We start from the raw sequence: 18,409 nt of genomic DNA, 5'->3' as shown, positions 1-18,409 counted from the left end.
AAACATGCATACGACCATCATTGGCACCAAGGCAGAAGCGACTCTCATCGCTGAAGACGACACGTCTCCATTCGTCCCTCCATTCACACCTGTCGCGACACCACTGGAGGCGGGCTGCACGATGTTGGGGCGTGAGCGGAAGACGGCCTGACGGTGTGCGGGACCGTAGCCCAGCTTCGTGGAGATGGTTGCGAATGATCCTCGCCGACACCCCAGGAGCAACAGTGTCCCTAATTTGCTGGGAAGTGGCGGTGCGGTCCCCTACGGCACTACGTAGGATCCTACGGTCTTGGCGTGCATCAGTGCGTCGCTGTGGTCCGGTCCCAGGTCGACGGGCACGTGCACCTTCCGCCGACCACTGGCGACAACATCGATGTACTGTGGAGACCTCACGCCCCACGTGTTGAGCAATTCGGCGGTACGTCCACCCAGCCTACTGCATGCCCACTATACGCCCTCGCTCAAAGTCCGTCAACTGCACATACGGTTCACGTCCACGCTGTCGCGGCATGCTACCAGTGTTAAAGACTGCAATGGAGCTCCGTATGCCATGGCAAACTGGCTGACACTGACGGCGGCGGTGCACAAATGCTGTGCAGCTAGCGCCATTCGACGGCCAAGACCGCGGTTCCTGGTGTGTCCGCTGTGCCGTGCGTGTGATCATTGCTTGTACAGCCCTCTCGCAGTGTCCGGAGCAAGTATGGTGCATCTGACACACCGGTGTCAATGTGTTCTTTTTTCCATTTCCAGGAGTGTAATTGCAGAAATGTAGGAAATGAAGGAGATGAAACCTGGATTAGTTGAAAGAACTAGAAGTTGTTGCAAGTTTCAAAGAGAGGAAACAGAAACTGATGTGATGAGCTAAAGGCAGCAGAGGATCAGATAGGCAAATAGACAGCATCCAGTAGACCTCATTGTGTAACACAAAAGATACTGAATCTAACTGATGAAAGGAGAAAATGTCAAAATGTAGCTATTGAAGTCTAAAAAAAGATATTTGACAGGAAGTGGAAATTGTCAAAGCAGGAATGATTAGATGAGAAATACTAAGTTGTAGAAGCTTGCATGACTATGGGCACAATAGATGTAGCATATAGGAGAATCAAAGAGACCTTTGCAGAAAAGGAAAGTGCCTGTATTAATATTAAGAGCTCAAATGGCAAGCCCTTACTTAGCATTGAAAAGTAGGATGAAAGGTGCAAGGAATACATATGATTGTCTATTCGAGGGAAACATACTTGAAGAGAATATTATAGAAAGAGAGTAGGAAGTAAATGCAGATGTGATGAGAGATATGATACTGCAGAATTGGACAGAGTTCTGAAAGACTTAAGGCAAAACAAGTCTTCTGAACTAGATGACAGTCCCTCAGAATGTTTCAGAACCAACTATGATAAACTACTCTGCCTTGTCTGTAAGATATATCAGACAGGAAAATACCCTCAGACTACAAGAAGGATGCCATAATACCATTAGCAAAGAAGACATGTACTGAAAGAAAGACTGGAGGGGAAGGTTAGTTTGAATTCCAGAGAAATGTAGGATCACAAGAGACCATATCCACCCTACAACTTAAGTCAGAAGATAGGTTGAAGAAACACAACCTACATTTATATCATTTGTAGATTTAGAAAAAAACTTTTGACACTGTTGACTGGAATCCACTCTTAGAAAATCTGAAGGTATCTGGGATAAAATATAGGGAGCAAAACATTATGTACAACTTGTAAAGAAACCAGGCCACAGTTAGAAGAGTCAAAGGACATGAAAGTGAAGAAGCTGTTAAGAAAGAAGTAAGACAGGGTTGTAACCCCTCCTCAGTGTTATTGAATTATACATTGAGCAATCAGGGCTGGAACAGAATGGATAGTGACTTGAAGAAGGCTAATAAGATAATTAGATAATTCTCAGTGAAAGTAAAACAAGGGTAATGTTGTATTTGAATTAAATCAGGTTATACTGACAGAACTGAATTAGGAAATGAGATAGTAAAAGTAGTAGATGAATTTTGTTATTTTGAGCACAAAATAATTGACATAGCACAGAGGATATAAAATGCAGACTGACAATAAGAATACAAGTGTTTCTGAAAAGAGGAATTTGTTAACATCTAATATAAATTTAAGTGTCTTATTCAGAAGATATTTGTATGGAGTATGGTCTGTACCTAAGTGAAATGTGGAATATAAGCAGTTCACACAGGAAGGGAATAGAAGCATTTGAAATGTGGTGTTACAGATAACTTTTGAAAATTAAATTGATAAATCAAGTAACATGAGGTGGTACTAAATTGAAATGCGGAAAAAAAGAAATTTGTGGCACAACTTGACTAAAAGAAGGGACTAGCTGACAGAACACATCTTGAGGTGTCAAAGAATCCTGTTTGGTTGTGGAAAAAAGAGGGGGGGGGGGGGGGGGAGGTTAAAAATTGTAGATGGAGGCATAGGCTTGGATACAGTAAGCTTGTTCAAATGGATGTAGGTTTCAGTAGTTATGCAGAGGTGAAGAAGCTCACACAGAACTGACTAGCTTTGAGAACTGCATCAAATCAGTCTTTGGACTAAAGATAACAATATTATAATAACATTGTTGATTATTATTATTGCTTCATTTACAGGATAACTGAAGTTTAATATCTATTGCTCCAATAATAATTTTAACTTTCTTACAGACCATTTGTGTCAGGAAGAATGATAGCACAGCAACTGACTACAGTGTAATAAAAATTAGTTTATAAAAGTTGTTTTATGCAGATTGTAATAATGTGCTATTTTCCTAGTACTTGCTTGCCACAGATGAATCATGCACATCTAGGTTGAACTTATTTTGTATTTGCATTGCTAAATAGATGCCCTATGTGCTATTTTAAATAAAAGTAATCTCTCAGTACAATTAGAATGCAGTGTTTTACAGTTATGTCCAATTAATTTTATAGGTGTACAGTTTGTGAGGCTCCTACACGTGTCATAGCAGTCCACAGTCAGTCCATAAATTATCCATCATGTCCTAATGGTTGGGAAATTCTGTGGACGGGCTACAGTTTTATCATGGTAAATACCGATACTGTTAAGTTTAGCACTATTTCATTAACTTTTGCATACTTATTTAAGTCTTATATAATAGCATTTTGATTAATTAAATGGAAATTTGGCAAGTAGCCAAACAGCCAGTTCACATATACTGTTTGCACATACATTATAATGTGTAATCCTACAAAACTTACTATAAATGTACAAACATGATAGTAAATAACCATTGACTAGTTAGTCAACCCTACTGATAGATATAGCTGCATATGACACACAAAACATAACATTGATGGCTTTCAACAACTTTAGAATGAAATTTTCACTCCTGGTTCACAGGAGAACTTCTGTGAAGTTTGGAAGGTAGGAGATGAGGTACTGGCGGAATTAAAGCTGTGAGGACGGGGTGTGAGTCGTGCTAGGGTAGCTCAGTTGGTAGAGCACTTGCCCTCAAAAGGCAAAGGTCCCGAGTTTGAGTCTCGGTCCGGCACACAGTTTTAATCTGCCAGGAAGTTTCAACAACTTTGTTATAATACTATAGTGCACATTGTACTTTCCTCCTTTTTAATTCGTCCACTTCTAACAGCACCTTAAAGTGTGTCAGCAGTTAGCAATTTATTTTGACAATCTTTAACAGTGAGGCAGATATGTGGTTAGGTAGCCAGGGGCCACTTGATCCACATGCTCCAACTCTTGACAATCACTGGCTGTTGACACAATAATGTAATTTATGAATTGACTTTTGCTTTGGTTAAGCCAAATTGTTTCAGTTTTTTTATCTGCCATACCACATCTGACTCCAGATGCGTGGTGCAGTAGTGGCATGGGTCCTTGAGTTTTGTCTGTAGGAGGTTTGTCGCTTTCTATACTGTTTCTCCAGACCCTGCAACCCCCCTCCCATCCCTTTATTTGTATCATGTATCCCAGTTGTAGTAGGTTGTGATATTGTATGATTTAGCACTTTTATCCATTATTTGTAAGAATCTTTGCATATATCTCATTTCCATCAGGTACTACTAATGTAGCTGATCATCCTGCCATATAATTTTATAATACCCAACGTGCTTTTCCATCCGACACATCACAAACTGAATTTCTGATCTGATATACTAAAAACATAGTCCTGTATACCGTAGGATTTAGCTCTTCTGATAGTTCTTTAGAAGCTAAAAAGCTGGCATTTATAACTATTATTATATTTTATGAAAAGGATAGATTGTCATTCACTGTAAAGACGATCCGTTGAGTTGCAAACAGGCTCAACAAAAATACTGTTACACATTTAGCTTCTGGCCATAGCTTTCTTCAGAAAAGAAAACACACATATTCACAGAAGCAAGCACACCTCATGCACACATAATCACCTTCTCCTGCACTTCAGACCAGAATATTGTTGATATTCCAAACTGGAATTTCAATTGTTTGTTATTATATTTTTGTTCTTAATTTTACTTTATATTGCTGTCATGGCTGTGACTTCTTTTAACAGCTTGCTATGTACTTTCCCTTCCTTATACATCATCTCAAAACCCACTTTTGACTCCAATCTCACTCATGGATCTATTCACATAAAGAGGAGCAACTTTTCAGAACATGTAATGCCAAAGAAAGCAAAATTTTCAAAAGAAGTAAAAAAAAGGTCACTCAGAAAAAGTATTTTATTAATTTTTTCGAATTTTACCCAAAATGCTCAGGGAGAGCTGTTGATAAAAATGTGTTTATTACAAAGTAATTTTTTGTTTTATTTTCAAGATATGAAGATTTTTGTGGAGGACTAACAGCATTTTGTTGTGTCCTGTTGGACAATATGGCCTTTGATACAAGCTTCTTTGGACATAACACACTTTGATTAGTTTTCGGCAACATGGAGCTGGAAAATAAATTTTATATTTCAAAAATTCACTTTATAATGTTCAATATAGTACTTTCACTCTAGAAGTAGAAACAGAAACTTAAATGCTGCTAATGTTGACATTATTTTTCCAAGAACAGACTCCTCTCCTAAACAATCACAAACAGTACCTTGGGCAATAATTTTGGCACATGGGAGGCTGCCAATTTTGGTGAAGACCTTAAGTACATCATTTTCTCTCCAATTTTTTGCAAATCGATGGCTTAGTAATTTTTCTTGCACTTATTTTCTTGTGTAATCCTGTTCAGAGATGACACAATGGATCTCTTTGCTGATTTGCAGAAATCTGTATCCAAATTTCCTAATCAAAAAAGCACTTTGAAAAATCATCAAAAAACTAGTTGAGATGAGTTTTGATTTTCACATTAATTACACTTTCACCTATCAAATATTTGTTCAAACGAATCCATTTCAGATCACATTTACAGGCTTCAAATTTTTATTTAGTTCCTTCTCAATCTTTCATCAAAATCCTTGTTTCATACACTTTTGCCTAAACTTCCTGGTATGTATTTGGATTCAATATTTTGGAAATTTTATGAAGTTTCTTTCCTAGTTGGCCAAAAACTGAGTCAGCAGGTGAAAAACACTGTTCTCAAATTGAAAAGCAGAAAAGTACATCATTCACCTGCACTGAAGATTTTCTTCTGGCTAAAAAAGGTTAAAATCAATGAAAAACATGCATCCACTTCTCCACCCTCCAAATTAAAATACAAAAGCTTACACAAGTGATTTCTGTAAGCTACATCAGAGTGAAAAAAGAAGACATATGCAACTGTGCTGCAACACTGAAAACTACTACCAGTTGGTCATGTTTGGTCAGTTGAAAGATTTCATTTCAGTCCACCAGTCTTGCATTGTAAGCAAAACTGCTTAATAAAATAAATTGATGGATTTCATACATTGACTCATTCATACCAGAGGACAAAATGCTATTTTTTGCATTTTCTACTTTTCAAAGCTCTTTTTGAAAGCTTTAAAATTTGTTTTTATGAGATATGACTGTAGAAGTGTGTTGAGTGGGTCAGAGAATACTTTAATTTATATGAAGCTGCATTTTGTCCTCCAGAGGACATTAAGCATTTTGAAAAGTTGCTCCTCATATATTCTTGTCTCATGCTTCCAGGGTCCAATTAATGTGGGTCTGCTATTAGTGTTATCATCAGCATGTGTTTCAGTTTCTGATGTAGTGTCCAGAATTTTGCTTCCATAAAAGAGACCTTCTTCCTACCAAGATTCCACCAAAAATTGGGGTTTTGTCAAAGTATCCATTGCATTAAAGTGAGGTACACTGCATGAGAGAAACAGAAAAAAAGAAAAAGAAAAGAAGTGAAGCACACAGAACACATGGTCGGTTGTCAACATAACTTCATACATATACACTACCATCACCAGGTACATAAACGCTTAGAGTTGGAATTCTCTGTGAAATTTAGAACAACCACCAAAATGCATTAGTGTTGTTTATGTTTAGTTGTGTTGCCAGGCCTGGTACAGTATATGAGGTGTGTGAACAGTGTCAGACGTTGAGTGACCGCTGTGAATAACCCAGAGATTCTGCACACTTGTGTGAGACAGCACCTGACAGAGTCTGAAGGGGCCTCATTATGGGTCTCCATTTAGCCAGCTGGTCGAATCGTGCAATATTCAGATTTGCGGGGCATTCAGATGAGACAGTGATCCAGTGGGGTCTGCAAATTTGTCACAAAGGTTGAAGTTGACCATGTCTGACCAACACAATGGAGGACTGCTGTATTGTGCACCAAGCACATTGTAACCCATTCACACCTTTGCCTGTAATCTGAGAATAAATAATGGACTCCCTGCAAGATTCTGTGTTGTCCTGTCTGATTGGTCAGATACTAGCGGCAGCCAGACTGGGGAGTTACTGTATGAAATGTAAGAGGTCATTAACATCACAACACTAAATGGCTGCAGTGGAAAGGTGCCATATCTGCGAAGCATGGACTGCAAATGAATGGCAGTGCATTGTGTTCAGCATTTCCCAGGATGACCATCACTGGTCAATTTGTCCAATGTTTTGGAGAGGCATGACAGTGTTACTCCTGACTGCATGTGTGGGGAGCCATCGGTTATGACTTATGGTCACAGCTGGTTGTGATTAAGGAAACTCTGATGGCACATGTTACCTCTCATACAACAGTATCATGGTGCCTTTTTCAACAGGACAATGCTCATCCACATATATCTCTATGAATCATCTGTTTGACACTGAAGTACTCCTTTGCTCACTAAAATCCAGATCTGTTCCTATGAGAAGTTGTATGGCACCAGTCTGGACGTAAACTCCTTTGTAGCACCAGTATATCACGTACCAGTTTGAACAGTTGTGGAGAAAATTGCCACAGGAGAGGATGCAGTGGTTTTATGACATCCTTCTCAACCAAATCAGTGCATCCAGCTGGGGGGAGGGCGGGAATGCAGTGTCATAATAATGATAGGTGGGCATGCTGTCAAGTTCTTTGTACATTTGACTTCATTTTGTAATCAATGAAATAACAACACATACCCTCTCAATTCATTGTTTCATTTCAAGGAGTTTTGTCAGACAGTGTATTTTTGGTAAATCAGCTACTAGTCACAAATTGAAATGCCTGTAATATATTTTTGGATTGTCTTCATGTGCAGATCTCTGATGTATTACTCTTTCATTAGCAAGGCAGTGCTCAGTACCAACCCATCTTGTTGTTTTAGATTGTGTTGTATCCAGGAAGATGTGAATGCAGATCTCTTTTCAGCCAAGTTTTGGAAGCAGCACAATTGTGATTTGCAATCTTTTGATAATCTGCACCAAGCTATCCTTATCTACCTCCAGGGGGGAACTGTCCACTGTAAAATCCTATTTCTTGTTAAGATAATTGCAGGCTTTCATCTAACTGCACTGCTATTAGAACCAGCTCTTATACTGTCAAGCAACTTCTTAACACTTCCATTGTGTTGATTGTGAGGACCAGTTTAATTTAATAAATAAATGACAAGTTTCAGTTACCATTCATGATACTTTCATCATAGTTGTACCTGTTCAAAAGTGTGCTAGTGGTGGAGAATGCCAGTGCTGAATCTGCTGAAGGTTCAGGTCTGTGGGAAACAAACTTACTCTCATCTGTGTCTGTGTATGTGTTTGTTTGCTTTTAGTCTCAGATAACAGTGTGAACAACAGTTATCTTTGCTGGCAAAATTTCATGGATCAAGGCGAGTTCAGCTGCTTCTGTCAGTTCACATCTGAGTGACATTACAAAACAACACCTTTGTTTTATGCAAATATAGTTAAAAGAAGTAAATAATAAAGGTGGTGTTATTAATACAAAAACTGTTAAGTACATCCACTATCGCACTGCTGAAGCTCAAAATGTATAAACTTTAAGGTTAGGTTAAGGAAATATTGGCTATGTAAGTAATGAGTACAGATAAGGCAGTAACTACACAATTTTTATTCAAGTTTTAACTACAAAAGAGGTGCATAAACTGCTATGATAACTGCATGTATGTTTGTGAACAAAACTACACTGAAGCGCCAAAGAAACTGGTATAGACATGCGTATTCAAATGCAGAGATATGTCGACAGTCCTATAATATGCATCGTCACTAGTCTGTGTTAATGCTGCTGCAAGTGTGGCTGCTTGACAACTGACGCCATCTTAAGAGAAATGTCACTTATACAACACTTCCTTATCCAACTGCAGCTTGGCTTACACAACCTACCAGGAGTGAATTTTAGCCCAGCAGAGCTCAAGTAATAACTAGGAGCTCTGCCTGCTGGGAGTCTGGTGCAGTTGTTAGATCAGTTACTGGCAGGTTATCAAGATTTAAGTGAGTTTGAATGTGGTGCTTTAGTCGGTGTACAAGCAGTGGGACACAGCTTCTTCAAGGTAGTGATGAAAGGTGGTGCTGAAGTGGGAATTTTTCTGTACGTCCATTTCACAAGTGTACCATGAATAACAGGAATACAGTAAAACATCAAATCTCTGACATTGCTGCAGTAAGAAAATGATCCTGCAAGAATGGGATCAATGATGACTGAAGAGCATTGTTCAGTGTGACTGAAGTGCAACCCTTCCGCAAATTGCTGTATATTTCAATGCCGGACCATCAACAACTCTCAGCATGTGAATCATTCACTGAAACATCATCAATATGGGCTTTTAGAGCTGAAGACTCACTCGTGTATCCTTTATGACTACACGAGACAAAGCTTTATGCCTTGTCTAGGCCCGTCAACACCGACACTGAACTGTTGATGACAGAAAACATGTTGCCTGGTTGTATCGAGTGGATGGACAGGTATGGGTATACAGACAACCTCATGAATCCATGAAAATATCAGCAGGGAACTGTTCAAGCTGCTGGAGGCTCTGTAATGGTGTGGATTGTGTGCAGCTGGAGTGATTTGAGACTTCTGATATGTCTGGATGTGACTCTGACAGGTGACACATACGTAAGCATCCTGGATGATCAACTGCATCCATTTATGTCCACTGTGCATTCTGATGGACTTGGGCAATTCCAGCAGGATGATGCAACATCCCACATGTCCAGAATTGCCACAGAGTGGCTCCAGAAACACTGCTCTGAGTTTAAACACTTCAGCTGGCCATCAAACACTGCATACACGAACATTATTGAGTATCTGGAATGCCTTGCAACATGCTGTTCAGAAGAGATCTCCAGCCCCTCTTACCCATATGGATTTGTGGACAGCCCTGCATGATTCATGGTGTTAGTTCCCTCCAGCACTACTTCAGACCTTAGTCGAGTCCATGCCATGTCGTGTTGTAGCACTTCTGCGTGCTCACGGGGGGCCTACACAATATTAGGCAGGTGTACCATTTTCTTTGGCTCTTCAGTGTAGTAAGAAGCATATGAAAATCAATTAGCGATTATAAGTTGGTGGCTCAAAGGTTGTGTCCTGGAATACAGTCCAGAGTATCTGAGATTCGATTCCCAGTCAGTTCATGGATTTTTTTCTAATTGCCCCTTCTTTTGCCTGTGTTTAAAATGTGAAAAATGACATTTTTTTAAATTTATGAGTGAAAGGAAAACTAAATCATGTGGCAGTTATTATGGCTGCAGCATTTGATTTTACTTTTCAGTTTTACCATTCTTATTCCACATTTTGGAAGCATGCACTGTACTTTTTCCTTATGTTTGCACCCAAGGCAATCTCCTTTTTGTAAATTTCTCCCTGAGAAGAACATTTTCTGTGGTCTTTATATATATATATATATATATATATATATATATATATATATATATATATATATATATATATATAATGTGTTGCTGCCACAGTTAACATACACTATTAGTCTTACCCACTCAATGTAAATATTCGCTCCTTCATCTTCATTTTCATTGCAATCAATGAGAGGAACACTGTCATTTGAAGTTACAGTAATCTCCTGATTTATTGAAGTTGTGAATAAAGTGCTACTTTCAGTGTTATTTAAATGCAGCTAATTCATTTCATTTAGGTTTTCCGTGATATCCCTAAATCGTTTCAGGCAAATGCTGGGATGGTTCCATTGAAAGGGCATGGCCGATTTCCTTCCCAATCCTTCCCTAACCTGAGCTTGCGCTCCATCTCTAATGACCTTGTTGTCGCCGGGACGTTAAACACTAACCACCACCACCACCACCACCACCACCACCACTAATTCATTTCAAAAATTTATCCAAGCATAAAATTATATCTTTGCAAGTGTGAATACCTTCTAGGTCCTTTTCTTAGTATAATAACACATTTTAAAATTTTCCCAGTCAGATCCGTCCCTTTGTTCTGTGAATTAAAACCAGCAGCAACTCTTTTTCACACTTTTTCCTTGTTGGCCATAGGAAATTTATCAGTTTTTGGCCTTCTGTTGTGTTTTTATACTGACTCAATACGGTTTCCAGCAATAAATCATTTTTAGCCAAGGAGAAGTTAGAGGATCACACTTTTTTCTGCTTGCTTTCCTCCATCTTAGCAACACTACACTTTCGATAATAAATACTATGTATCAACAATGTATCATTAATATCTGCCGTTGAAGCATGATAATCATCTGATAGTTGATTGTAGCAGTGTTACCGAGCATGTTTCATGCTAATTTAGATCAACATTGAACATTGTACAGTCAGTCCAAAGTTTAATATTACACAATAGACTGGATTCCTGAATAGAGTTCAATTTCTGAACTAAGTTCAAAATTGGTCTCCAGTCAGTAATGTCTCTGCAACTGACCCTTAGTTTTTGAAACATTTGTTGTGCAAACAATTCATTATAGAGGGGATTAGGAGGTGGAGTGACTGCCATATTCACATATGATGTGTTGTTCAGTTGGGGAGATTCTATAGGGTATCTTACATCATGCCTTTGTGATTTATTTCATGTTGATGCAATATTCTGGAAAAGATCTGTCATATAACATATGGGATTTTATTCAGTGGACACAGCCATCATAGTGTTCATTGATATCATGTTGTCCTATTCAGCATGTGCATTGTTGCTGCCTGTGACAATGACAAAGAGGGCAATTGTAATACCAGGTTTGTGTATGGTTTGACTAGACATTGACTCCACTAATCACAAATGGTCACTTTGAGCTTATGCAGTATTTTCTTGAACTTCTTAGAATAGCATTTTATTTTAATTACACTGTGTCACAAATGGAATTTCTTCTTCTATTAGGCTGGAAATTAACTTTTTTCAATTCCTTGTTCAGTCACTTGAAATGATATACATGCATGAAGCCCTCTCTGATTAAAAATTCTGATTCCTCCCAAAATGTTTGTTGACACATTGATGCTGGTTGCAATTTGAATCTTATTTCCACCTTCCAGTTCCATATGCAAAATTTGTGATGAGTTGATACTCAGCTCTATCATGGAACTGAGCCCACTTGTGTAGTAGTGTTCTGATCTGGTGTAATTTGAAACTTATATTTTGGGCTTTGTTTCTTGGCTTGGATGTTGAGTAAGCCTCAAGCAGATTTGTATTCTTCAGCACGAGAAGGTGGAAATTTGCAAAGAGAAATGAAGGGAGGGCAGCAATGCACAAAACTCCACATTAATTTTTATTTTCAACCTCTTCATCAACAGAAGTGCAATATTGCAGAGATATTTTATAGAAACTCCAAAAAAACCTTCGATAAACCTCTCAGAATGTGAAAGATTTCTTCTTATATGGTAAATCTAAGACAGCCAGCGTCTCTCTTCTCTCAAAAATAATCTTGAAAAAGTTTCAGCAGACATTGCAGCTTGGAACAGCCTCCAGTCATCGACAGTGGTTTGAAAAAAATCAGTCTCAAGTAACCCAAATGTTGTATTGTATTAAAAGTAAGAGCTCTGGGATTGAAGTCAAGGTAGCTATTTATTTCACATCAAACTACATGAAGAACAAATTTTGACCATGAATGTGTCAAAGAAACTAAAAACATTGTTAATCGGTTGACAAAAGAAAACTCGCCTGACAGTTAACATTGCATAAGAGCTTGCAGGAATTCCATGGATAATGTGCGCATACCACAAAGTCATGACAGCTTCTGGCTTGACATGACTGCTGGTTAGATACAAGCAACTCAACTCAGTTCAGTGATGCACTGCTCATTGCCATTGATATACAGTGACAGAAACAATAAAATATTCGCTTCTATTTTAGCATGTACCTAAACAGATCCAATAACAAACACAATGCACATGCACATAAAAGCAACCCAACTAAACAAAACAAAACAAAAATGAATCTTACATTCAGTCAGCTATGACAGTAAGCTGGTGTCCACATAACTCTGGGATGCTACACTATTCTCAGTTCTGTTTGCCTCACCAGCCAGTATAATACCATTGGATACAAAGCTTTGCGTTTTACAAGACCATAATTACCTGTTATCCAGGTTTCCTCCTTGTGGTGCAAATTATACTGCCTGACTCATCCTGTGCTGCTTTTAATATTCCAGGTGCTCCATTGGTACAAATGACATCTCCTATAATATTTAACATCATCTGTGGACTGCCTGCCACTTGGATTTCCTCTTGATTAAAGGCTGAATGAGAGCATACTGCCCAGTTCTTCCCATATAATGAAGTGTAAGATTTGCCCTTCAAACTACTGCTAATTTTCTTTGCAGCCTCATCACACGGATGTCTCATGTTCCCCCCACTACCTTTCATTCTGCCTAGGGACTCATTTCACTCTCATCTGACTCCACAACCCCACTTTTTCTTCTCAATACCTGTTTCCCACCTTTCTTCTCTTCTTTTCATACATGGTAGCATCCTCCAACTTATTATATCAGTCATTGTAAATTTCACTGTCTCCTCTTATATCACACAATTATTTGTGTGCTGGTGTTCTATTGAACCTATTCACCATGCTACAGGCATAGTTTTTACCATTAATTTACCTGTAGCTATTTTGTGAGCAGTCTTTTGTGAGTTGCAGCCTCTTACCTTTTAAGCAACATTTAAAGATGCACGTGAAATACTATGACTGGACTGATCACAGTTTGTATTCAAACCAAAATTCTAATAAATAAAAAGGAGCAGAAAATGAATAAGGGATATTCACTTGAATGCATCCCCTCTATCCCATCTCTCACACACAAAGAAAAACAAGGACATGAGTATACTGTGAATATATATATGATATAAGGATACTTGACAAGCAGATAAGGATTAAACAAGGGAGGTGGCCCTTATATCTGGCTCTAAAGAGAAATGAATGAATAAGAACTGCATGTACCTACTCTTATTTCTTTGTTTCTTGCCACCATTGGTAAAATGGTTTTGGTTTGTCCTCTTAGGCATCCATATGAGAGGGAAGGGGGCAAGAGGTGGTACTTGCCCCTTCTGGAATATGGAATGCAGAGCTTTTTTCATTACAGATGCCTCACACACATCTAGGGGTGATTTTCTGTGCTTTTGATAAACCTCTCATTTAGCCTATTGCAGCATTTTGTCAGCATAATTCTGGTGGCATGACATATCGTGAAAGTGACCAACTCATTTATATAAAAAAATTCAGTTTTGCTGTCTTGCTTTCACCCTGGGTAAATTTCTGCAGATGCCCTTGTTTGTCCTGCATGTAATTATTTGCTTTCACTGTTTTTGCCATTTATATTTTCTTCTTTAAATAACTTGCTTTTTGTTGCCTCTGTATACATATTTGTCTTCTTAACTGCTACAAAACTGTGTTCTAATGGCTGCACACTATTACTACAATTCCCCAAATTTTCTCTTGTTTACAATCACTGCATATGTTTTGTTGCAGCACACTCATGTTTGTGATGTGTGACCAGGGTCTATGTATTAATATAATTATGATCGAGAACTGGGTATATTGAAAGCAGTCCAATAATTAGTGAAACATACAAAAATATGTTTGTATCCTTTAAGGATATTCAGCTTTCTTACACACAGAGAAAATAGTGTTCCTTACCATACCATGGATTTCAGTAAAGCAGTAAAGCTTTTTGAGAAATAAATGGTCTAAGCACTTGACACATAGTGTGTGGAGGTAATTTGGTCCCATGTAATTTATGTGATTTATCCAGCATGACGTAGTAGAGCATTAAGCTGGGTGCACTTCAAAACATGAAAAGTCATCTTATCATACAACTTTGACATCAAGTGATAATTGGAATTGATCAACTCAGACAAATACTGGATATAACAATCTGTAGGAATATGAAATGGGACTCCCACAGAAGCTCAGTTGTACGTAGAGCTGGTGGCACAATTTGGTCCATTGATACAATACTAGGAAAGTACAATGAGTCTTCAAAAGAGATTGCTAACTTGTGTGACCCATCCTACAATATTGCTTAAGTTTGTGGGTTCTTTATCAAATAGGGGTGATGGGGTAATGAATAAACACAGAGACGGGCAGCACGAATGGTCACAGGTTTGTTTGACCCATAGGAGTATGTCACAGAGGTGCTGAAGAAGCTGGAAGTCAGCTATCCTGTGAGTTTCAGGTACTGGTGTTAAATGATGAATCTAGGAATATTGTAGAACCCCCTACATATCACTCCCATAGGAATCACAAGGTGAAGACCAAATTAATTATACTGCACACAGAGGCAATTAAACAGTAAATTTTCCCTACTCCATAGGTGAATGGAATGGGAAGAAGCCCTAATAAATGGTATTTTGTGAAGTACCCCAAACATACACTCATAGTGGTTTGCAGAATATGGATGTAGAAGTAGTTCATGATGAAGATATCAAAATAATGCACACAAAAACAAAACAGAAACAATAGATCAATTTTTTCCCAATATCTGCAACCTGTGATGAAAACAGTAAATTTAGTCAATTAGCAGAAAGCAGAAAACAATTTTCTTGTGGTGTTGCAATTCTTTTTATTCCCGTGCTTGCTAAGGCAGAAATGTAGTAGGAAGTCAATGGCTTACAATCTTTAATAAGACAATGCCTATTCAATGTGGTATTCAAACCAGTCTTAAAGCTGAAGACAGCTTTGTGATCATAATGATTCCAGCCAACAGATAACAGAAGGAGAAAAGAAAGAGAAAATCTATAAGGGTTGACTGATGAACCAAATGCAAGTCATCGAAGTTAAGGGTAAACTATGAGTAGACCTTGATCAAAATAACAAAATGATTGATATTTGAGCATGGGAGAGGGGAGGGGGCACTCTTGTTGTTTAACATTTGACTGCACATGCAGTGTGGCTGCCGCAGCAATAGGCGAGCATTTCTCTGCCGCAGCAATAGCTAAGCATTTCTGTACTGAATAAAATCACATGCTGCCCATTAACATGCAATATTGGGCCTGCCTAGCAGGGAAGTAACATTCTTGTAATTTTTATGCACACTTTAAAGTCTAGGACATTCTGTCATTCAAAATCAATATGATACACAAGAGCAGGAATGCAAATAATGAAAACTCGTCACAAATGTTACATCACTGCTCACTAGTTTCATGTGCAACTGACTGTAGCAACTGATACCTGAGGTAGCAGACCAGTATGAAAATGGTGAACAGAATATAAGACATGACCAAGCTCATTCTATTTGGTTTTTACTGTCTTGTGAACAACCATCTGCCAATCACTTCATTACTGGTCCAATCATAGATAGATTCTTCATTTAGCTCTAAATATGTGTGTTTTATTCCCCTAATTATAAAATGTGGTTGCAATCAGGAACCATATTTCTTTGATTGTGTCTTTGTCTTGTGTAATGCAGGTATTTTGGAATGTAATTTGCATGTTTTGTGACTGTAGCACACCGATGCTGGAGCAGAAGGAAGTGGTCAGTCACTTGTTTCACCTGGCTCCTGCCTGGAGAGTTTCCGACCAAGGCCATTCATTGAGTGTCATGGTTTGGGTCGGTGCAATTATTTCACTACAGCATATTCTTATTGGCTGGCCACCATTGAGGAATATGAGATGTTCAGAAGACCAAGGCAGCAGACGCTGAAGGCAGGCAACCAAGAAGCTCGTGTCAGTCGCTGTGCAGTCTGTATTAGGCAGAAAAGAAGAGGTTCTAGTGATGGATTTTCTCTCCCTGATGCTGGAGAATATAGGACGGGTAGACGTCGCTTTGGATAAATTCTCAGCAGATGCATGTTGTAATGCACATATAAGAACTATGTACAGTTTTTCCATCATTTACATGTAACTGCTGACAGTGTCAGAGAAGAACTAAGTAATGCTAAATTTATGTGTGGTGTGCTTTTTCTACCTGGAAAACATTTTTCTATCTGGAAAACATGAGTTTATATGAGAATGCTTAAGTAAGTTTCAGTTGTGATCGATGCAGCTGGATGTTATGGAGAATGATGCAATAACTACAACTAACTGAAGTATTGTCTTCATAGAGGAGGAATATTAATTTGTGCCATTAATTCAGTTTCCTATTATTAGCATAAGTTATATTTAATATAATGACATTTTAGGAACTGTTCTATTTATGTACTGAATGCATGGTGCTATAAGTGATAGTAATATTGTAAGTGCTATCATGTTAAATAGATGTCATTTTGTAAAGTATTTATAAAATTTAAAAGAGTTTAATGAAGTCACTGCCATCTCACTGCCACTTGGAGCTGTACTAATGTAAATAGTGAAACATAAAAGAAACAATGCAATATGTGATGGACACTGTAAAAATGCCACTAAGAATTTTTGTTTGTTAATAGGGAAATCAGACTTGTGCGCAAAACAACAGTGCATTGTATTTTGTACAGCATCAAATAAATGTATTGTTTTTTTCTTATTTTTTAAATGATTGTTAATAATATCATACTTTTAATTGCCAAATTATGAAGTTCAGTTAATACTGTAATATCTTCTACTTTTAACACACTTTCAGTTTTAAGCACCTCTCCTGAACGTTATCATTTTATAAATTTTATGTGTCCTTTAATTCATCTGCAGCAAATGTTGTTAATCTGTAATAGAGCAGTGGTACTTGAGGAGAAGTTATAGTCTTGTGGGCCAAAGAATTTTTATCACAAGAAATTAACTTGCAAATGATAGGTGGTGATTTACCACTCCTGGTCACTTGGATGTGCATCAATGAATAGGTTTAAATTCCAAAGCTCTCAACAGTGGTTCATGGAATGAGGGCACGTGATACTCTTTATGGTGGTCTATTCGTTGAAAGACGGTGTTAACCTCAGTAGCCTCCTTGGTGATATTTTGCAGAAGCAGACAGTATGTTTCCGGCATATTTCATCCTTTCCCTTCTCTTTCATTATCAACAATAACAAAACAACATAGCGATACACTATACACAATGCCATCAAAATCCCCTGGGCTGAACAGTTAATAATTAACAAAACATTCACTCATTATGGAGAACAGGTGTCGTGTGTGCTGAAAGAACCAACAATACAATAAGAAACTTCTTTCTTCTGTTAATATTCACTGCTGCAATTTTCATTACCCCTGTGTGTGTGTGTGTGTGTGTGTGTGTGTGTGTGTGTGTGTGAGAGAGAGAGAGAGAGAGAGAGAGAGAGAGAGAGAGTTGAATTTGACTCTGAATGTCAGTTATTGCAGAGGCAACAATTCTTATTCGCAAGAATTAAAGCATGTAATATTACATTGGTACTATACAAATTACAGTTACTAGCTGGATTTAAACAAAGTAACTACTGTGGCAAGAAAATGTCTGATATGATGTATGATTCATTATTTATTATTATTATTGTCATTTTCTATTGTGTTCCAGAAATTGTTTTTCTAGTTTAAATGTTTTCTTTATTACGATGTACTTCATTAAATTGACCATTAACTTAAAAGTACATTTTATGATGTGCAGATGAAGGATATAGACATCATCCATAGGATTAAGTGAAAGACTCAGACTAGGAGAACAGCTACAAATCACCAAATAAACATTTTGTAACTACAAATACGATGCATGAATGTAAGATACCTGCTACTAGAGCTTGGAAGAGAGGGAGGAGAGAATATAATATACAACAGTCCTCTTAATCTGCATT

The 18,409-nt window shown here is 38.0% G+C and overlaps 1 protein-coding gene and 1 non-coding gene across 2 annotated transcripts in view; both read left to right on the top strand.

The window, feature by feature from the left end:
* The window catches only part of LOC126272030 (collagen alpha-5(IV) chain-like), a 545,215-nt gene extending 528,028 nt beyond the window's left edge, over positions 1 to 17,187 (top strand). Inside the window, exons 33-34 of the mRNA XM_049974535.1 lie at positions 2,936 to 3,050; positions 16,185 to 17,187. Of these exons, the coding sequence (XP_049830492.1) occupies positions 2,936 to 3,050; positions 16,185 to 16,511 (442 nt within the window). The 3' untranslated portion in view covers positions 16,512 to 17,187. The remainder of the gene's footprint in view (positions 1 to 2,935; positions 3,051 to 16,184) is intronic.
* Positions 3,443 to 3,517, top strand: Trnal-caa (transfer RNA leucine (anticodon CAA)). Its single transcript has one exon. It is a non-coding gene; the product is annotated as a tRNA-Leu (tRNA).
* Positions 17,188 to 18,409: the final 1,222 nt, after the last annotated feature.

This window comes from Schistocerca gregaria, chromosome 5 (genome assembly GCF_023897955.1).
Source record: "Schistocerca gregaria isolate iqSchGreg1 chromosome 5, iqSchGreg1.2, whole genome shotgun sequence".
Lineage (NCBI taxonomy): Eukaryota > Metazoa > Arthropoda > Insecta > Orthoptera > Acrididae > Schistocerca > Schistocerca gregaria.
This window is presented reverse-complemented; position numbering and strand designations above follow the sequence as displayed.